Consider the following 23,658-nt stretch of genomic DNA (forward strand, 5'->3'; position numbering starts at 1 on the left):
GACAGAGGGAAATATTAATAGTTCTGAAACTACACTGTCCCAGATGTGATTAGGTTTATTATGTGCTCAAAGAGCATTCAAAAAAGTGTTGCCTTCATAAACTAAAAGGTGGAAGTGTAATTTAAAAGAAATATTTTTATATATAGGCTATATTAATGACTTCATTTCATTCTAAAATACTTTATTTCATTCATATCTTTTATTTATTGGAGACTCTTTTGGTTGAAGGAAGCAACATAAGTTTATTTTATGTTTTTTTTACAATGTTTAATTTAAAATGTTATTAAAAAGTAACCTGAGCAGGTGTACAAATCTGAACTGTCGATGCTGCACTTAGTCCAATGTGTAAAAGGGATATTATAAATGTTCCTATGAAGAAAAAAAAAGCGTTGCATCAGGTCCCTTTACTGTAGTGAAAATGTACCAAACCAAAGCTTCAAAACTGAGAACTGTACTGAACTGAAATGTTTGTGTACCGTTACACCCCTACTTACTGAGAGCCAATCAAACTTACAGTTCATATTCAGCACTGAATGATGTTTGACAGCACTGAAATGTAATAATCCACTTCTAATCAAGTTCAAATGGAGTTACCATGGCAGCCAGGAAGAATGGAGATCCAAATCAACAAACACATGCAGTGAATAAAGTCTGACTAATCAAAGTGCAGCACAAAGAATCTATGAACCATCTGCTGTCTCCAACTGTTCTGTCCTCAGAGGTCACATTCAGCACAAACAGGAGCCTCATTTCCACTTTCACTGTCACACACAATGTGATGGCAGCAGGAGTGTGCCACGTCCCTTTGTCCTGTCTAACTACTTTTAAACTGTGTTTCTGAAGTCATGGAGACCATTTCTTTTCCATCAATCTAGGCTCTACAACATACATGTTTTTGTTTTAATTGAAATTTAACTGGACTGGATGAACAGATCAAAATCTGAAGAAACAGATGATAACTCAGTCCTTGTGAGTTTTTCTCTGCTTGTCTAAGGTGTAGGCCACGCCGTCCCGACCTCACCTGGCCACCTGGTGGCCTGCAGCTGACTTGTGTATTGTTGTTGGATGTTCCTGCTGGCCTGTGCTATGGTGATCGTGGACTTTGCTGTGTGCCTTACTGTCTGCACAGCCAGAAGACGAGGAGGAGAGCTAGCTTATGTCTCTAAAGATATTCTGTTTCTATTTCATCACTGAATTCACGTCTGGATGTTTTTGAGGAGAGAACTTGATGTTGGAGACTCTGCATATTTACATGTTTATGAAAATGAACGTCAAATCAAAAATGATTTCTGTTGTTTTTAAAGTTGATGAGCTCCACGAGCTCGACTACGAGCAGCCGGCCAGCAGCCAACATCAAAATGTGAAATGTCACAAAAACTGCAGGTTGTAAAATATACATTTCTGTTGGATGTGATGAATGGTGATTTTCTATTCACTGGATTATCACTTTTATTTCAGTTTACATTTTTGATTTCATATTTAAACTCTCATGAGTTTCCATCACCCTCACTTTTATCATCACTTTGTGTTACTTCCAGCCCTCATCCTGTTGTAGTTTGAAAGGTTTAATCATAACAGAAACACAATCTGGACAGCAGCAGGCACAAACCAAAAGTTATCTAACCTCTGAATTTAGCCAAGTCATAAGATCATGTTCTGATACACAAGACACACACACACACACACACACACACACACACACACACACACACACACACACACACACACACACACACACACACACACACTCTCTTTCCTGTTAAGAGACCAGTTGTCTGTCCAGGAAACTTCTAGGAAATGGTCTTCATATAGCACACATGTTGTAATTGCTCAGTGTGTTGATTGCCCATAAAAGGATGATTGGGATGTTATAAAAGTTCCGGTTGAGCGAGGACGCTGGCGTGTATGTCGCCGCTTCACGATCCGTGACAAAAATGACGTTTCTTTTGTGCTATCTATGCTTCTCCCTCCTACTTATCCTCTACTAACAGTCTGCAAACAGATCGACTTTGCTGCTGCTTTCAGTTTGTGTAAACTGACAGCTACTCACCATCTATGACGATCAGCTGTTAGCGCTAGCCGCCGATCAGCTGTTAGCTTCTCGCACAGCTATCAGGATATCCTCACCAGTCTGTGATCACTGGACCCTCGCCTGCCTTATTGGTGGACCGTCCTTCTTCGTCGGCCACGTCGGCTCCCTACCTGGCTTGGACCCGTCGCCCTGCGCCACCTGTTGGCTACCGCTGGCTGCCGCTTCCCCCCTACTCTGGCTCGGCTGCTGGCGGTGAAGAGGCCTGCCTGACAACCAGACTGCCGGCTGCTGCTCTCCTGCTCAGATTGTGTCCAGACGGGTCCCCCGTCTGCCACAAAATTGGTCCTTTCCTTATCCTGGTTTGGCTCTCATTCCTGCGGTTTTCCTGACCCCGGCTGGCGCCCGGTAGCTTGCGGCTTTCAGCCTGCGGCTAGCAGCTGCTCTCCCTGCTGCGGACATGGTACTACTAACATACTCCGCTCTGCAACTCCAGAATCTCGCCTGCCACTTCTCTCCGGACAACCTTGCTTCCATTAAATCTTTCGGACTCCTGCACCGTCCTCACTACGTGCATAGGGCTGCCCGATGCAAGTTTGTTTACACTGACCATGCTATCCCCACTGTAGTGTCTGACCGGCGCCATCATCACAACAAATCACACGTGCACAGCAGAAACCTGATACCTGTTGTTGTGTGTGTTGACAGAACCACTCCTCTCTCCCCCTCTGCTTCAGAATACACCACCGCCTCATTTATGCTGCAGAATGCTCGCTCCCTTAACAACAAAGCAAACCTATTTCACTAAATATCAAACTTTACTGACAGATCCACGTCATCACAATCATTCAAACCGATGGTTTTATTTAGGCTATAATCGCGCATGTAGTGAGCCGTTTCCAATAAGTAACTTTCATTATGACAATATATAAACATCAAATTAAAATAAAAAATAAAAGTCTCCCACATACATATTGCATCAGCGCCGTCTCGCCTTCATTATCCCGGACGGACCTCAGAGGACCGGACTTGTACACTAATGTAATCACTGATGTAGAGTTAAACATTAGACTAACACAAAGACCATAGAGCCTCCAGTTTTCATTCATATATTTCAATATCTTGCATTTATCATCAATTGTGATTTTTAGTTTTAATAAAGAGTGCACAGAGACATGGCGATGGCTTCACACATTTCACCTCCTCCATACTCAGCACATCTTCATCAGCTGCATGTATTTATTCTGTAAATAATTCAAGTGTGGACATTAAGTCGGGGCATCTCTGACACGATCATTAAGCCATATATTTGCTCATAATTAGTCACAGTGCAGACGGAGATGCCCACGAAAATATGTGGCCAACAATTCAAAGTTTTTGTTGGTTGATCAAACCTTTGATTAACAATATGATAGAGTGAGGGAGAATGCTGACTGACGTGTCCTCTCTGCCACTATATGAAGAAATCAGTGTGGGTCCTGTAAACATGTAAACATTGCAGATATACTCGTGCGTAATGATGAACGATGGATGTTTTGGCACATAGGACAGCGTGAATGCAGCAGCGACGTGGTGTCATTCTCTGAATTTTCTTCAGTTCGTGATCCTCCTGCTGCAGCAAACTACCGATATGTCCATTTTATCCTTCACTTCATTCACAAGTTTGTTTCTGGGTCAGAAAGTTTCGTTTCTTTGTCTAAACTTCAGTTTTCGTGATCCAACGCTGGAAACCTTTGATCTGCCCCCTCGTTTGGATGCATTTTCATTCACGAGCTGCTTTGCATTGACCGTTTATGGTTGAATGTGGGCGTGTAGAGGGCGGAACATGGGACTAATCTACATGCGCACATTTCCAGGTGGATGGTGATTTATAAAGGGAACATTGCGTGCAGGTGTGCGTACGAACGGTTTTATAACTCTGAATCATTTTGTGCGCACGCCATTTCTGGGTTTTTGGCACACGTACATTTTTAGTATGAATTTTACGCACTCTTTTATAAACGAGACCCCTGGTCATTTTTAAAAACCTCCTCAAACACCATCTGTTCACCAAAGCATTCAGCCTCATCTAACACTCCCCTCAGCTGATCACCCACTCCCTTTCTCCTTCATTTGTTTGTCTAGTGTTTCTATCCTTTCTCTTCTCTGTTTGTGTTTTTCTATTCCTCTCTTGTTGTCTCCAATTACGCCCCCCCCCCACACACACACACACACACACACACACACACACACACACACACACACACACTTTGTAAAGCATCCTTGGGTTTCATGAAAGGCGCTATATAAATCTAAGTTATTGTTATTTACTTCTCAGAGAGAAATAAACAAATCCTCTATTCACAAGCCATAGTCTCTGTCTGATTGTTCAAGAGCATTTACTCTTCTACACTCCAACATGTGCTGCTGTGTTCTGATGAAGAGAAATGAAAACACACTCACACTTCCTCAGACCAGGATCCAGTCTGTGCAGTCCACTATGGTCCAACCTGGAGGAAGAAACCAGATCAGAATCTATTTCATACATCTTCATTTAAATCCAGCATCAGACAAGAAGCAGAGTTCATCATTCAGAAACAGTGAGACAGCTTCTGTGTGTCTGTCTGTACCTCAGTGTCTCCAGTCTGCAGTGTGGATCCTCCAGTCCAGCAGACAGCAGCTTCTCTCCTCGTTCTCCTGGATGATTGTAGCTCAGGTCCAGATGTCTCAGGGGGGAGGAGCTTAGAGCTGAGGCCAGAGACGCACAACCTTCTTCTGTGATCAGACAACCTGACAGACTACACACACACACACACACACACACACACACACACACACACATAAACACCAACACACACACACACACACACACTCACACACTTACACATATAAACACCAACACACACACACACACACACACACACACACACACACACACACACTCACACACTTACACATATAAACACCAACACACACACACACACACACACACACACACACACACACACACACACACACACTGACACACACTCACACACTTACACATATAAACACCAACACACACACACACACACACACACACACTCACACACTTACACATATAAACACCAACACACACACACACACACACACACACACACTCTATGCTTAACATCCATTGGTCCATTCTTCTCTGTTTTACCAGTAACATCCCGTCATAACCATGCAGCTGAACAGAATAGACTTCATAATCTGATACTAATCAATATTTACTCTGGTGACAAATAGTGAAGGTAAGACAGAGCGTGAGATAAACACACAGACTGCTTTGACATCAGCAGTGATGTAGAAACAGTTCTGAACTGTTTCATCTGAAATAAAGATTCTTTAGTTCTTTACGTTCCAAACATTATCCATGGTTTGTTTGTTGGTGGGGAAAGAACTTCATATTTAACTTTCTTTATTCCAGTCCAGCTTCCTCAGACTAAAAGACTGAGAGCTATAGAACGAGCTCAGAGCTTTACAGCTTTAATGTGGAAACATAAAGTAAAACTTTAAACCACCACCAAGGACAATTTAATGAATGATTCATCAAGAAAACGTGATCTTAGATGAATAATGTGGATCAGCAGCACACTAACCTGAGAGTGTCCAGTCTACAGAGTGGACTCTTTAATCCACTACACAGCAGCTTCACTCCTGAATCATGCAGGTTGTTGTTGCTCAGGTCCAGCTCTCTCAGACTAGAGGACTGGGAGCTGAGGACTGAGGACAGAGCTTCACAGCTTCTCTCTGAGAGGTTACAACCACTCAGCCTGAAGAGGATATGTTTGGTAAGTTAATCAAAATATCAAATAAACTAAGTACATTTAAGTTTATTGGGTAAACTTTCACATGAATAAGTCCTTACCTGAGCGTTTCCAGTGAACAGTGTAGAGTCTTTAAACCACTACACAGCAGCTTCACTTCTGAATCCTGCAGGTTGTTGTTGCTCAGGTCCAGCTCTCTCAGACTAGAGGACTGGGAGCTGAGGACTGAGGACAGAGCTTCACAGCTTCTCTCTGAGAGGTTACAACCACTCAGCCTGAAGAGGAATTCAGAAGAACACAAATGAAAGCAATTACAAACTATAGTTGTTATTTCTGAATAAAGAGAACTACATTTGAACTGGATAGTTATGTGAGCACGTACAGAGCTTTGTTTGAAGCTTTGATCACAGGCAGCAGCCTCAGAAGAGCCTCCTCTGAAGCAGAGTATTTCTTCAGGTCAAACACGTCCAGATCTTTTTCTGATGACAGTAAGATGAAGACCAGAGCTGACCACTGAGCAGGAGACAGTTCATCTGTAGAGAGACGTCCTGATCTCAGGGACTGTTGGATCTCCTCCACTAGAGAACGATCATTCAGTTCATTCAGACAGTGGAACAGATTGATGCTTTTCTCTGCAGACAGATCCTCACTGATCTTCTCCTTGATGTACTTGACTGTTTTCTGATTGGTCTTTGAGCCACTTCCTGTGTGTGTCAGCAGACCTCGTATGAGATTCTGATTGGTCTCTAGAGAAAGACCGAGGAGGAAGCGGAGGAACAAGTCCAGGTGTCCATTAGGACTCTGTAAGGCCTGGTCCACAGCACTCTGATATAAATGTGTTGGGTCAGGTTTTTCTCTGAATAATTTAGACTTCCGGGATGTTTTTTGTTTTTCTGACATCAGATTGACTCCAGAGTTGATGAAGGTCAGATGGACATGAAGAGCAGCCAGAAACTCCTGAACACTCAGATGGATGAAGCAGAACACCTTGTCCTGGTACAGTCCTCTCTCCTCTTTAAAGATCTGTGTGAACACTCCTGAGTACACTGAGGCTGCTCTGATATCGATGTCACACTCTGTCAGGTCTGAGTCATAGAAGATCAGGTTTCCTTTCTGCAGCTGCTCAAAAGCCAGTTTTCCCAGAGACTCAATCATCTTCCTGCTCTTTTTATTCCAGTGTGGATCTGTCTCAGCTCCTCCATCATACTTGATGTTCTTCAGTTTGGACTGAACCACCAGGAAGTGGATGTACATCTCAGTCAGGGTCTTGGGCAGCTCTCCTCCCTCTCTGGTCTTCAGCACATCCTCCAGAACTGTAGCAGTGATCCAGCAGAAGACTGGGATGTGGCACATGATGTGGAGGCTTCTGGATGTCTTGATGTGGGAGATGATTCTGTTGGCTTGCTCCTCATTTCTGAATCTCTTCATGAAGTACTCCTCCTTCTGTGGGTCAGTGAACCCTCTGACCTCTGTCACCATGTCAACACACTCAGGAGGGATCTGATTGGCTGCTGCAGGTCGTGTGGTTATCCAGAGGTGAGCAGAGGGAAGCAGTTTCCCCCTGATGAGGTTAGTCAGCAGCACATCCACTGAGGTGGACTCTGTGACATCAGTCAGGGTCTCGTTATTTTTAAAGTCCAGAGGAAGTCGACACTCATCCAGACCGTCAAAGATGAACACAACCTGGAACTCTTCAAACCTGCAGATTCCTGCTTCTTTGGTTTCAGGAAAGAAGTGATGAACAAGTTCCACCAAGCTGAACTTTTTCTCTTTCAGCACATTCAGCTCTCTGAAAGTGAATGGAAATGTGAAGTGTATGTTCTGGTTGTCTTTGTCTTCAGCCCAGTCCAGAGTGAACTTCTGTGTTAAGACTGTTTTCCCGATGCCAGCCACTCCCTTTGTCATCACTCTTCTGATTGGTTCATCTCTTCCAGGTGAGGCTTTAAAGATGTCTTCTTGTCTGATGGTTGTTTCTGGTCTGTGTGGTTTCCTGGATGCTGTTTCAATCTGTCTGACCTCATGTTCATCACTGACCTCTCCAGTCCCTCCCTCTGTGATGTAGAGCTCTGTGTAGATCTGGTTCAGAAGGGTTGGGTTTCCTGCTTTAGCAATCCCCTCAAACACACACTGGAACTTCTCCTTCAGGTTAGATTTGAGTTTACGCCGGCACTCTGCAGCGACTGTTCCTGAAAAAAGAAAGAACTGAAATCAATGAACAGATTCTGATATAGATCACATGACTATCTGAGTTTGGAACTTTAAACCTCTTTGTCCTTTTTCTAAAATACTAAATCTGTTAAAATGTTCTTACTGCTCTGCAGACAGTCAGCTAGCTCCTCCTGCTTCATTCTCCTCAGGAAGTGGAGAGTGATCTTCAAAAATGCCTCTTTACAGCTTCTCCCCTGCTCTTCATCCTCACTCTGACTCTCTAAGCATTCTGGGTAATCTGGACTCAGAACCCTGTGGACTCTCTTCAGCTCGTTCTTCACAAAGGTGATGATGTTCTCCTCCAGGTGCTGGAACAGAAGGAGACACTGGTTATTTAATATAAACTGGTAGAACTCAACATGTGGTTCATCTGTCAGTCTGAAGGTCAGCTGGTCTAAACAGAACAATAACTTAGAATTAAATTATTGTAATGGTAGTGTATTAATTAACAGTGTGTTGAACACACCATAAAGATGGAGTCCAGGTCTGTTGGATTCTGCTGGTCTGATTGATCTCTGTGAACGTTGGAGCTCTCCTGTTGAACTCTGTGACAGGACATATTACACAAGAAAACAACGGGATATATATAATGAAACTCTGAGCCAAGATATGAGTCTTTAAACAACAGAGACATAACATTAACTTGATTTTTAATTCTCACCTTCCATCAGCAGGACGTCCATCTTTAAAGTTAATAGGGCGATCTATAGACCGGTCACTCTTCATGGACACACAGCTGGGTCCATGAAGAGTCTGGTCTCTGTTCCTGCATCCTGATACAAAAAAACAACATTATTAGTTACTGTGAGCAGCAGATGAGACAGTGATGATGATGATGAAGATGATGATGATGATGATGATGATGATGATGATGATGCTGATGATGATGATGATGATGATGATGATGATGATGATGAAGGTGGAGTGATGTGAGTGCTGAGCTGTGACATGGAGAAGAGTCATGGACAGTTAGAGATCCTCACCTCAGAGCTTCATGTTCCTCACACAGAGAGGTTTTAGAGGGAGGGACTCCCTCCTCTGTGTCCTCACACTGATCCATAGCAGAGCGCCCCCTGCTGGGAGAGCTGCACTCTGTCACTACAACAACACTGATGGAGTTCAGCTGCTGAAGTCACATCCAGTCAAAGATCTTCAGCTGTGGAGAAAACAAAGAAGCTGCTGATTCACCTTCATCTTCATCATCATCATCATCATCATCATCATCATCATCATCACCACACTGTCAGTCTACAAACATCACATCTACCTGGTTCACCTTCATCATCATCATCATCATCATCACCACACTGTCAGTCTACAAACATCACATCTACCTGGTTCACCTTCATCATCATCATCATCATCATCATCATCATCATCACCTCACTGTCAGTCTACAAACATCACATCTACCTGGTTCACCTTCATCATCATCATCATCATCACCTCACTGTCAGTCTACTAACATCACATCTACCTGGTTCACCTTCATCATCATCATCATCATCATCATCATCATCACCTCACTGTCAGTCTACAAACATCACATCTACCTGGTTCACCTTCATCATCATCATCATCATCATCATCATCATCATCATCGTCACCTCACTGTCAGTCTACAAACATCACATCTACCTGGTTCACCTTCATCATCATCATCATCATCATCACCTCACTGTCAGTCTACTAACATCACATCTACCTGGTTCACCTTCATCATCATCATCATCATCATCATCATCATCATCATCATCATCACCTCACTGTCAGTCTACAAACATCACATCTACCTGGTTCACCTTCATCATCATCATCATCATCATCATCATCATCATCATCATCATCACCTCACTGTCAGTCTACAAACATCACATCTACCTGGATCACCTTCATCATCATCATCATCATCACCTCACTGTCAGTCTACAAACATCACATCTACCTGGTTCACCTTCATCATCATCATCATCATCATCATCATCATCATCATCATCATCACCTCACTGTCAGTCTACAAACATCACATCTACCTGGTTCACCTTCATCATCATCATCATCATCATCATCATCACCTCACTGTCAGTCTACAAACATCACATCTACCTGGTTCACCTTCATCATCATCATCATCATCATCATCATCATCGTCACCTCACTGTCAGTCTACAAACATCACATCTACCTGGTTCACCTTCATCATCATCATCATCATCATCACCTCACTGTCAGTCTACAAACATCACATCTACCTGGTTCACCTTCATCATCATCATCATCATCACCTCACTGTCAGTCTACTAACATCACATCTACCTGGTTCACCTTCATCATCATCATCATCATCATCATCATCATCATCACCTCACTGTAGTCTACTAACATCACATCTACCTGGTTCACCTTCATCATCATCATCATCATCATCATCATCATCGTCACCTCACTGTCAGTCTACAAACATCACATCTACCTGGTTCACCTTCATCATCATCATCATCATCATCACCTCACTGTCAGTCTACTAACATCACATCTACCTGGTTCACCTTCATCATCATCATCATCATCATCATCATCATCATCATCATCATCATCACCTCACTGTCAGTCTACAAACATCACATCTACCTGGTTCACCTTCATCATCATCATCATCATCATCATCATCATCATCATCACCTCACTGTCAGTCTACAAACATCACATCTACCTGGTTCACCTTCATCATCATCATCATCATCATCATCATCATCATCACCTCACTGTCAGTCTACAAACATCACATCTACCTGGTTCACCTTCATCATCATCATCATCATCATCATCATCATCGTCACCTCACTGTCAGTCTACAAACATCACATCTACCTGGTTCACCTTCATCATCATCATCATCATTATCACCTCACTGTCAGTCTACAAACATCACATCTACCTGGTTCACCTTCATCATCATCATCATCATCACCTCACTGTCAGTCTACTAACATCACATCTACCTGGTTCACCTTCATCATCATCATCATCATCATCATCATCATCATCACCTCACTGTCAGTCTACTAACATCACATCTACCTGGTTCACCTTCATCATCATCATCATCATTATCACCTCACTGTCAGTCTACAAACATCACATCTACCTGGTTCACCTTCATCATCATCATCATCATCACCTCACTGTCAGTCTACTAACATCACATCTACCTGGTTCACCTTCATCATCATCATCATCATCATCATCATCATCATCACCTCACTGTCAGTCTACAAACATCACATCTACCTGGTTCACCTTCATCATCATCATCAACATCATCACCTCACTGTCAGTCTACTAACATCACATCTACCTGGTTCACCTTCATCATCATCATCATCATCATCATCATCATCATCATCATCACCTCACTGTCAGTCTACAAACATCACATCTACCTGGTTCACCTTCATCATCATCATCATCATCATCATCATCATCATCATCACCTCACTGTCAGTCTACAAACATCACATCTACCTGGATCACCTTCATCATCATCATCATCATCACCTCACTGTCAGTCTACTAACATCACATCTACCTGGTTCACCTTCATCATCATCATCATCATCATCATCATCATCATCTCACTGTCAGTCTACAAACATCACATCTACCTGGTTCACCTTCATCATCATCATCATCATCATCATCATCATCATCATCATCATCACCTCACTGTCAGTCTACAAACATCACATCTACCTGGTTCACCTTCATCATCATCATCATCATCATCATCATCATCATCATCACCTCACTGTCAGTCTACTAACATCACATCTACCTGGTTCACCTTCATCATCATCATCATCATCATCATCATCACCTCACTGTCAGTCTACAAACATCACATCTACCTGGTTCACCTTCATCATCATCATCATCACCTCACTGTCAGTCTACAAACATCACATCTACCTGATTCACCTTCATCATCATCATCATCATCATCATCATCATCACCTCACTGTCAGTCTACTAACATCACATCTACCTGGTTCACCTTCATCATCATCATCATCATCATCATCACCTCACTGTCAGTCTACAAACATCACATCTACCTGGTTCACCTTCATCATCATCATCATCACCTCACTGTCAGTCTACAAACATCACATCTACCTGGTTCACCTTCATCATCATCATTATCATCATCATCATCATCATCATCACCTCACTGTCAGTCTACTAACATCACATCTACCTGGTTCACCTTCATCATCATCATCATCATCATCACCTCACTGTCAGTCTACAAACATCACATCTACCTGGTTCACCTTCATCATCATCATCATCACCTCACTGTCAGTCTACAAACATCACATCTACCGGATTCACCTTCATCATCATCATCATCATCATCATCATCATCATCATCATCATCACCTCACTGTCAGTCTACAAACATCACATCTACCTGGTTCACCTTCATCATCATCATCACCTCACTGTCAGTCTACTAACATCACATCTACCTGATTCACCTTCATCATCATCATCATCATCATCATCATCATCATCATCATCACCTCACTGTCAGTCTACAAACATCACATCTACCTGGTTCACCTTCATCATCATCATCATCATCACCACCTCACTACTAACATCACATCTACCTGGTTCACCTTCATCATCATCATCATCATCACCTCACTGTCAGTCTACTAACATCACATCTACCTGGTTCACCTTCATCATCATCATCATCATCACCTCACTGTCAGTCTACAAACATCACATCTACCTGGTTCACCTTCATCATCATCATCATCATCACCTCACTGTCAGTCTACTAACATCACATCTACCTGGTTCATCTTCATCATCATCATCATCATCATCATCACTCACCTCACTGTCAGTCTACTAATATCACATCTACCTGGTTCACCTTCATCATCATCATCATCATCATCATCATCTCACTGTCAGTCTACAAACATCACATCTACCTGGTTCACCTTCATCATCATCATCATCATCATCATCATCACCTCACTGTCAGTCTACTAACATCACATCTACCTGATTCACCTTCATCATCATCATCATCATCACCTCACTGTCAGTCTACAAACATCACATCTACCTGGTTCACCTTCATCATCATCATCATCATCATCATCATCATCATCATCACCTCACTGTCAGTCTACTAACATCACATCTACCTGGTTCACCTTCATCATCATCATCATCATCATCACCTCACTGTCAGTCTACAAACATCACATCTACCTGGTTCACCTTCACCTTCATCATCATCATCATCATCATCATCATCATCATCATCATCATCACCTCACTGTCAGTCTACAAACATCACATCTACCTGGTTCACCTTCATCATCATCATCATCATCACCACCTCACTACAAACATCACATCTACCTGGTTCACCTTCATCATCATCATCATCACCTTACTGTCAGTCTACAAACATCACATCTACCTGGTTCACCTTCATCATCATCATCATCATCATCACCTCACTGTCAGTCTACTAACATCACATCTACCTGGTTCACCTTCATCATCATCATCATCATCACCTCACTGTCAGTCTACTAACATCACATCTACCTGGTTCACCTTCATCATCATCATCATCATCATCACCTCACTGTCAGTCTACAAACATCACATCTACCTGGTTCACCTTCATCATCATCATCATCATCATCACCTCACTGTCAGTCTACTAACATCACATCTACCTGGTTCACCTGGTGTTATGATCTAATCTTCAGTTCTCTCTTATAGTAGATGATTTATTCCTCTCAGATGTTCTGTTCTTGTCAGACTGATTATCCAGCTGAAGTATTAAAGTAGTTGTAGGTTCTGAATGTATTCACTGCACAGTTTGTAACTTGGACATGAATCACTCTTTTTTAAGATCTGTCATCATCTCCTTCTTGTTCTAATTTGATGAATTTAAATGATTTTATTTAAACTTTTATGAATTGAACTTTTTTGAATTGATCCTCTAGCATCTGTAGTGTCCCACCTGAAGGCATGTATTTATATTCCTTATAATCAACATTTATATAAAGTGGTCATGAATAATCATAATAGTATTTCAGTATAATAATGAAGTAAAAGACACATATTATGCAAATTAGATAAATAAATAATAATAGTGTGAGGGTTGCATATTATAAACATAACACAATCAACTAAGGATGAAATGCAGAAGGGCACATGTGCACATGAATTCAAACTGAGCCTACAAAGTGAAACTCATCAAGGATAGAGTGAAAAAAGTTAATGCTTAGATGAAATTTTGCATGGTCAAAGAGTGAGGTCTCAAGTTTCATACGAGCTCGCTTTTGGGGTAATTAATTAATAAATCTTAAGCTAACCTGACATTTACGAGAGGTGAAGGAGAGACAAATACAAGAAAAAGGACCATCATTCCAAGAAAACCTGCCATACATGCTTTGTTGGTGTGTCGATGTCCGGTCACAAGATGGTTGGCCAGATATATACCCCATTTATCAAGAAGACATGACATTGCAGTAGGTTTTTTTTGACTGCTAACTTCTGAAAATAGCATGTGGCAATGTATGGGACATGGCTGGGGCTGTGAAGCCCACGTGGGACATAGTTAGAGCTATCATGTGGGACACAGATGGATCTATAAAGCCCATGTGGAGGAGGCGGATACCATCTCCACGCCCTCAGCAAGATAAGTATATATTGTGTGATATTCTTTGTCTTGGTCAGTCGTCTGCAGGCGGCTCACTACTTTGGATTCTGAGAAAGATGAATAAAGCTTTTAGTACTCAATTTGTTTGTCTCCTGGGTCCAGTCTCTGAAGAAAGACAAACAAGCTTTAAAACACCACTTAGAACTTCAAAAGGACAGTTAGATTTAGAGTTTAAAATGTTGATGTCTTTGTTGGTCCGGTCACAGGCAAAAACTGACCCTGCCTATTTTCTGGATTTATTAAAAAAAAGGACACTACACATCAATAAAGTTTCATCTTATCAGAGGAGGCTTCACTGCAGGACTTTGAATCATAAAACAATAACAAGTCAAACCCAACAAGTCATTGATTAACCAAGAACACAGTCAGCTGATTGAGAGAGTTACAACAACTTCTTATGAATATGTTCCACTGTAAAGAAAACGTAATTAAGAAAAATGTTCAAATCAAAATGATAATCACTCAAACATTTCAATTACAGAAGATAAAGTGATGATCTCAATGAAAGAAACTTCCAGAGCGGGCTCGTCTTTAATCAACCTGTTAGCATGTTAGCATAGCCTGCATCGGGACTGAGGATCATTGTGTGTCCTTCACTTCTACTTTAGTCAGAGCAGCTAATGAATCCGGTGGGTAACTGTTAGCTTACAGCTCTTTTTACACTTAAATTAAATGAGTCTTTCAAACAGTATAAAAAGTGTCTCTTACCTTCAACACAGAGAACTAATCTGCATCTCAACAGGACAACGTCAAAGTCAAGTCTCCTGACACCAGGAAATACCAAAGTCTAATAATCACCATAGCAACAGAGAATCAAAGGTCACAGCTTTATAACATTTTACTGAAGGAAGCTGGTTTATTGTGTCAGATGATCCTTTACTGCTTTGATATCAGATATATTGTGCGATGATAGAAGTTGATGAAAGTGTTTGAGGCAGTCTGTTGTCCTGCAGTGGTCTGTAAAAAAGGAAGGGCTGCTGTATGGGATCAACTGCCTGTAAATAAGATTTTGAACTCGTGAAAGGTTACTTTGGTGAAATATTTTGTGCACACAGGTAAGGTTTGCACATGTGCAAACAACATTTGTAATTGTAGAAATAGTCTGCGCATATGTAAAACAAATCTGTTGTTGTGAAAAAATGTGAAGATGTGTAATGATTTTGTGCTCACAGTTCAGATTGCACAAATTCCCTATCTTCACGTGCGATCCTGAAGGTACACGCACAAGCTTTGAGTTACAACCACAAATTTTGACAGAGTCTTTACGCCTAAGCCTCCAGCCAATCAGCACGTCTCTACCTTGTCAACTGACAATCAGAGGAAGCTGAGTCTGTTTAGTATGGAGTTAGATCCATCTCAATTTTCATGAATGCACACAGAAGGATTCACAAATGTATTTTGTGATTTATAAGGACTCTATCCACAAAAATAGTTTTCAATACACACACAAATATTTAGCATTGTATATTAATGTAAAAAAATACACAAATAAAAAACAAGATTCATGAACAAATATTTATAGTTTTATATTTAATAGAAATCCACAAATGTGTGATATACATATATATTAAAAACACACATTTGGATCTTGTCTTGTCAGTCTGCCTTTACAAACTGTTTGTCATGTGTGAACCTCGCTGCATTTGTGTGTGGGACTTTTGAGACTCCCCTGCCGTGGTTCGATTCACAAATGGAAATGTCTGTAGCCAATGAGATGTCTTCTTCCTATTCAGCCAATCACAGTAGGGTAGATTCAATGGTATGTTTTAATGTGATCACTTTAGCATTACATCGCAGCGATCAGCCGAGCTGTCTGATTAAGTCGTCTTTATGTTGACGAGTACAAACAGTCTCTGTGATCGTCGTACTATAGATGGAAAGTCATTTATCGTGCTGGGTCACGTTGTTGATGCTGGGCTCTGCTCTAAACGAGTCAGTATCTGAAGTGTATGTACAGTTTAAGCTTTGTGTGCAATAATGAACGGCTCAACTCAAGAAACGAGCCAGACTCTCCGTGTCTGCAAAGACCGAGATGCCTTGTTTCATAGTGTGGGGGAATGTCTTATTGTCAGTAGCTTCCTTTAACATGAGAGAAAATGGACTCTCTAACAATTCCCAAACATGTTTCTAAAAGTTCACATCCTGGTGACTTATCCAAAGAAAGACTATCTACTGCTTCTTTGAGCTCCTCTGAAGTAATATCAGCATCACATCATTCTGCAAACTCCTCGTCTATATGAGGAAGAAGAGCTGAGAGATGGCTGAAGAAGGAGTCAGCATCCATGACAGAAAAGGCTGATGAGTCCAGTTTACCAGAGAAAGAAACCATTTCATCAAGACTGGATCAGAACTAACTTGGTCATGAACTAATAAGGCTTTGATTGGATTTCTTTCCTGCCTTCTTTTCTCTCAATGACAGAAATACTTTCCTCCCCTTCCTCCATCCATTTGACCCTGGATCTTCTGTCAGCTCCTTCAGCTTTCTTCACACAGAGTTCATCCAGCTGTGTTTGTAGAATATGTCCTTTTTGTTTATCATTGTCACAAAGTCATGTCTTATTACAGCAGCTTTTTATTTCTTTGATTATATTCATTTCTGATGATTTGTTACTTCTATTTAGAGATTTTCCAAATGTAACAGAGTGCTCCCTAAATGTGAACTTCATGAATTCCCATTTAGAGATGTAAGAAGTGATAGATTTATCCAGCATCACATCAGATATAATAACTTTTATATCTTCAGGAATAGATCATATTTAAAATCCCTCCTATAATAATGTTGGCAGTTAGATAGTTTAAGGGATTCAGTGACACTAGAGACCTCCAAAATCAACTGTTTGTTTTGAGTTAGGTTATTAAAGCCATACCTATTGACCAAAATATAAAAGTGCTCATTAATGTCAAGTATGTAAATTATCCAGTGACCATCATGAGTACTTCTAGAGGTGATGAATTTACCAGGAGGGTCACAGAACAGGAGCCTGCTGATCTAGTGGAACCAAAGTCATCCCATTGATTTATCCAGAATATTTCATCCTCTAGTTTGAAGTGTTTCTTCAGAAATATAAAATTAGCTTTTTCACCCTTACAAAATAAAAATATATATTTTCTCTTTGTGTTTTCTCTCGAGCATTAAGAGAGATACAAGAAAAGGAAATATTAATTGTGAACACAAACTAACAACTGTTAATAAACAAACTATTCCAACCAGTTGAAATATAAAGGACACAAAAGAGAGCCTTAAACTTAACGTCCCTTCAAAATCAAATAATATGAACTGAACCATCCAACCTGTGTGCAGGCCAAACGCCTGTTATTGCTGGCTTACATAGACCATCAAATGTGATCTTGTATGGCGCTCCTAAGTGACTCTCTGTCCGTTGTTGAACCCAGCACCACCTTTGTAGTACGCCCGTTTTCCAGCTGCTCTTGCTCGTTGTATCTTTGGCCATAGTGCAGCTCCTGCAGCAGCAAAGAGCACCTTGGAGAAACTCCAGTTGATGGACCAAATGTTGGATGGGCTAATATCCCTCCATGGATTGTTCCAGTGCCTAGCGTTGACTTACAACTTGTGGAGCAAAAGTGAGAATGGATTGAAAGAAATGTGGCTAACATTGGGCATTTGGTTGAAGATTATTTACAAAAGAAATATTATAACTACATACCTACTGATGGATCCAAAGAGCCAGAGAGTGGATATGTGGGGACAGGAGTGTTCATATCTGAGTTTGATATAGAAATATGTAAAAGAATGAATAATAAGTGATCCGTGTTTACAGCAGAACTAACTGCTATAATGTTAGGGTTGAATGGATCGAGAAGGCCAGAGAGAGTTGTTGTTTGTTCAGATTCAACTGCAGCTCTTACAGGCCTGAACTCAAAAGAAACAGTAAGAGAGGACTTACTGATGGAAACAAAGATGATGTTGTTGAGATTACAAAACTGTCTCTGTATTTCTCTTCTTCCTCTCTGTCTGTATTTCTCTTCTTCCTCTCTGTCTGTATTTCTCTTCTTCCTCTCTGTCTGTATTTCTCTTCCTCTCTTTCTGTATTTCTCTTCATCCTCTCTGTCTGTATTTCTCTTCCTCTCTTTCTGTATTTCTCTTCCTCTCTTTCTGTATTTCTCTTCATCCTCTCTGTCTGTATTTCTCTTCATCCTCTCTGTCTGTATTTCTCTTCTTCCTCTCTGTCTGTATTTCTCTTCATCCTCTCTGTCTGTATTTCTCTTCTTCCTCTCTGTCTGTATTTCTCTTCCTCTCTTTCTGTATTTCTCTTCATCCTCTCTGTCTGTATTTCTCTTCTTCCTCTCTGTCTGTATTTATCTTCTTCCTCTCTGTCTGTATTTCTCTTCTTCCTCTCTCTCTGTATTTCTCTTCATCCTCTCTGTCTCTGTATTTCTCTTCTTCCTCTCTGTCTGTATTTCTCTTCATCCTCTCTGTCTGTATTTCTCTTCATCCTCTCTGTCTGTATTTCTCTTCTTCCTCTCTTTCTGTATTTCTCTTCTTCCTCTCTGTCTGTATTTCTCTTCTTCCTCTCTGTCTGTATTTCTCTTCTTCTCTTTCTGTATTTCTCTTCATCCTCTCTGTCTGTATTTCTCTTCTTCCTCTCTGTCTGTATTTCTCTTCTTCCTCTCTGTCTGTATTTCTCTTCATCCTCTCTGTCTCTGTATTTCTCTTCTTCCTCTCTGTCTGTATTTCTCTTCATCCTCTCTGTCTGTATTTCTCTTCATCCTCTCTGTCTCTGTATTTCTCTTCATCCTCTCTGTCTGTATTTCTCTTCATCCTCTCTGTCTCTGTATTTCTCTTCATCCTCTCTTTCTGTATTTCTCTTCATCCTCTCTGTCTGTATTTCTCTTCTTCCTCTCTGTCTGTATTTCTCTTCTTCCTCTCTGTCTGTATTTCTCTTCATCCTCTCTGTCTCTGTATTTCTCTTCTTCCTCTCTTTCTGTATTTCTCTTCTTCCTCTCTGTCTGTATTTCTCTTCTTCCTCTCTGTCTGTATTTCTCTTCATCCTCTCTGTCTCTGTATTTCTCTTCATCCTCTCTGTCTGTATTTCTCTTCATCCTCTCTGTCTGTATTTCTCTTCTTCCTCTCTGTCTGTATTTCTCTTCTTCCTCTCTGTCTGTATTTCTCTTCATCCTCTCTGTCTGTATTTCTCTTCATCCTCTCTGTCTGTATTTCTCTTCTTCCTCTCTGTCTGTATTTCTCTTCATCCTCTCTGTCTGTATTTCTCTTCTTCCTCTCTGTCTGTATTTCTCTTCTTCCTCTCTGTCTGTATTTCTCTTCATCCTCTCTGTCTGTATTTCTCTTCTTCCTCTCTGTCTGTATTTCTCTTCCTTTCTTTCTGTATTTCTCTTCATCCTCTCTGTCTGTATTTCTCTTCATCCTCTCTGTCTGTATTTCTCTTCTTCCTCTCTGTCTGTATTTCTCTTCTTCCTCTCTGTCTGTATTTCTCTTCATCCTCTCTGTCTGTATTTCTCTTCATCCTCTCTGTCTGTATTTCTCTTCATCCTCTCTGTCTCTGTATTTCTCTTCATCCTCTCTGTCTGTATTTCTCTTCTTCCTCTCTTTCTGTATTTCTCTTCTTCCTCTCTTTCTGTATTTCTCTTCTTCCTCTCTGTCTGTATTTCTCTTCTTCCTCTCTGTCTGTATTTCTCTTCATCCTCTCTGTCTGTATTTCTCTTCATCCTCTCTGTCTGTATTTCTCTTCTTCCTCTCTGTCTGTATTTCTCTTCATCTCCTTTGTCTCCTGTGTATGTTTCTTTATTTCATCGTCTCCACTTGTAGGAATCTGTAATCTTGTGTTCATGATGTCACAGGACTTCGGGGCCTGGTTGCCTACTGTTGTAAAAGAAAGTTCTAACTTTTGGCAGCTTGGACATCAACCTCTCTTTTTCCTCCCTCTACATCCTTTTTTCTGCTCTGCTAGATAAGCTTCACTTCATACTGGCTTGTTTGTTAGTTTCTATCTTCTATCTCTTTCGCTCTAGTCTCTTTTTTCTCTCTCTGTGATGCCGTGTCAATCATTTCTTTAAAGGGATACTTCACCTGTTCAAACATGAATCTGTATTGACATTGGGTCATATATGTAGAAATGTGAAACACATTTTGAAGTTGGTGCCTTCTTGACTGAGAAAAGGCAGAAAGTGTCTTTTTGGCTCATGTGGATGAAAGACAACAACTCCCAGAATGCACAGCAACGCAGGCCACTCCCACTAAGGTCCTCTATTTACAGACATTTACTACAACACATACGGCCGTTTCCTCAACTGATTCAGAGATTTCTTCCAGAATTGGCATCTTGGAAATTCCTGTCAGAAAACAGACTCTATGTCTGTGTCCATAGGCAAACAGTGAGAGCACCGACACTACCAGTCCACCCCAGCTCGAGCCGGCCCCGGCTCCTCGTCCTCACCACCACCGACAGTCAGGCCTTATGTCTCAGTGAAGAGGGGAAGAGAGGGAGGGAAATAAGGCCTGCTGACATAAGGCCTGCCTGTCTGCAGCAGCTGTCTCACCGCAATATTGCGGCTCGTAGAGATAGCCACAAACATCTGATTCCAGCACAAGACCTTCAAAATCCACTTCATCCATATCAGTTTTTTTCGGCATCATCAGCTTTCTCCATAGAGCCTGTTAGCAGGATGCACGACCATTCAAAAATACTACCAGGTTTCTAATGATACAAAGCTTAATGCAAATGGCTGAAGTATCCCTTTAAACACGCTGTCCACTAACGGTGCATTCAGGTGGTGTCGGACACATCGGAAAAACAAGATTCCTAGTTGTAAAAAGCACATGAACACCTGCTCAAGTCGGAAAAACAACTCGTCACTCGGAAAAGAATGAGGTGCTCGACTTCCCGACTTGACGTCATCACATAGAGGGAAAATATGTTTAGTTAATGTTAACATACTTTTTATTCATTCACATATATGGACATCAACTTTTTACTCAAATATAACTGTAACAGTAACATTTCACTGATCTTCTTTGGAGCATCAACGCTTTGTTGCTGTTGTTACAACATTCAGATTTTCTGAACTGAAATCAAGTCGAAAGAACGACTTCCTAACTCGGAAACTTGGAACACCCGAGCAGCACCTGAATGCACCATAAGACCTAAGGGTCATGATGGAATAGTCCATGTAGTGCAGCTGGAGGGGGGAGGGGCCCTGAGACATGATTTATAAATAAACATTCTTCTGATAAGAACTTTTTGCGTATGGGTTTTTAGAAAAACATAATAACTTACCACAAAGTTTAAAAAATAAAAATAATTTTAAACAAGATTTTTTGGTAGGTAGGACAGAATCAGAAACCAAAGAGAGAGAGTGGGGAATGACTTGTGGGAAAGGAGCCACAGGTCGGATTTGAACCCGGGCTGCCCGCTCTCCAGGACTAAGCCCCAACACATTAAAGAAGAACATGAGGAACTGTGGAGCAGTCAGGAGGAAGAACAACCTCAGTCCTCACAGCTTCATCAGAGACAAACTGAACAGATGGAAACAGGAGGTGATGGAGAGGACTTTGGAGGAGCAGAACCAGAGTGGTACTCAGAACCAGAGAGACGTTTACAACCAGTGACTGAGGTCAAGACTGATGACAGTCATGATTGGCAAGAGACAAGAGAAGATCTTTCAGAATTAAACTTTAAAAATAAGAAACTACAGACTGGTAAGAGACCACATAGGTGCTCGGAGTGCGGTAAAATATTTAACATAAAAGGAAATTTGACCAGACACATGTTAGTCCACACTGGAGAGAAATGCTAAACGTCAGACTGACATATGAACCAGTAAGTTGGGAGCAGCTATGACGTTTGAATTGAAAGGGTTTATATGAAACAGTTACAGTGTAAGGATCCTTCTTCTCTCCTGATATCTTCTCTTCTTTCTCTCACTCTGTTTCCTTGGAGGCCTCTGTGTTGGGTAGCACAAGTTCTTCAGACAGCTCATGTGTAACCTTGTAATAAATAAACTGATGTAGAGTGAGAAAGACTTTCATCTACTTGTGTTATTTTGTGTCGAGTGTCTAAAGTGTCTTTGGTAAAGAAAAGGAGTTCAGCAGATCCTGATGCAGAGCGACCACAGTCAGGTCAGGTCGATGTCGATTTCACTGAAAACCTGTAACCCTTAATAAGAATCCTGCAGTCAGAATACAAAATAAAGAAAATCACAAACTGAATGATAACACCTGTAGATGTCATCTGGCATTCTGGATTTACTCAACATATTGTTAGAAGAAACGATAGAGATGCATTATAGCCTTCAGTGTGTGTAACTAAATGGTATATGGTAAAAAACACTTCAATGGTGTGTTTATTTGTTCTGTTATCATTTCTCTCTTTGGCTTCCTTTTTGCTGCTTCACTGCTTTTTATACATTTTCAGCTAAGAGGAAAATGATTCTTCGATTGGTCTTGGTGCTATCCAATTCCCACGGTAACCTGACTTGTCATCAATCTTAAAACTTTTCTTATTTCAATAAAAGTAACTGCTTTCATTTATCAATATTTCACCTCCAAGCAGACCCTTATTCTAAAAGACTGAACACATTGGTTTGGGTTAGGCCACGATAGTAAAAGAGTTCAAAGAGGAGACTTTAATGCAGCGAGGTTACAACTGTTTATTGTGTGTGGTTCTGAAAAGCAAGGAAAATATCTATGAACAAAATTCTTCACATATACATTCTTATTATAATTGTAAAGTAATCTGGGGAAGCAGTTTTCCACTTATACAATGTTAACCATGCATCTTTTAGCATCCTTACCTTCCTTTTTCTCATTTTAACACCAAACAAAACAAATCAGAATTTAAGTTAATATAACCATTAAATGAATCTGAATTTTAGTATCTATTCAGTTCTTTATCTTTTGTTTACAATTT

The 23,658-nt window shown here is 40.9% G+C and overlaps 2 protein-coding genes across 2 annotated transcripts in view; one reads left to right on the forward strand and one right to left on the reverse strand.

The window, feature by feature from the left end:
- Positions 1-23,658, forward strand: part of LOC136181106 (NLR family CARD domain-containing protein 3-like) — a 494,962-nt gene that overhangs the window by 80,903 nt on the left and 390,401 nt on the right. The window lies entirely within an intron of this gene.
- The window catches only part of LOC136181096 (NACHT, LRR and PYD domains-containing protein 3-like), a 128,162-nt gene that overhangs the window by 2,572 nt on the left and 101,932 nt on the right, over positions 1-23,658 (reverse strand). The window contains exons 9-12 of the mRNA XM_065961391.1: positions 5,898-6,071; positions 5,629-5,802; positions 4,639-4,806; positions 4,472-4,518 (exon numbers count right to left, since the gene is read on the reverse strand). Coding sequence (XP_065817463.1) covers positions 4,472-4,518; positions 4,639-4,806; positions 5,629-5,802; positions 5,898-6,071 — 563 coding nt within the window. The remainder of the gene's footprint in view (positions 1-4,471; positions 4,519-4,638; positions 4,807-5,628; positions 5,803-5,897; positions 6,072-23,658) is intronic.

Source organism: Labrus bergylta, chromosome 2, assembly GCF_963930695.1.
Source record: "Labrus bergylta chromosome 2, fLabBer1.1, whole genome shotgun sequence".
Lineage (NCBI taxonomy): Eukaryota > Metazoa > Chordata > Actinopteri > Labriformes > Labridae > Labrus > Labrus bergylta.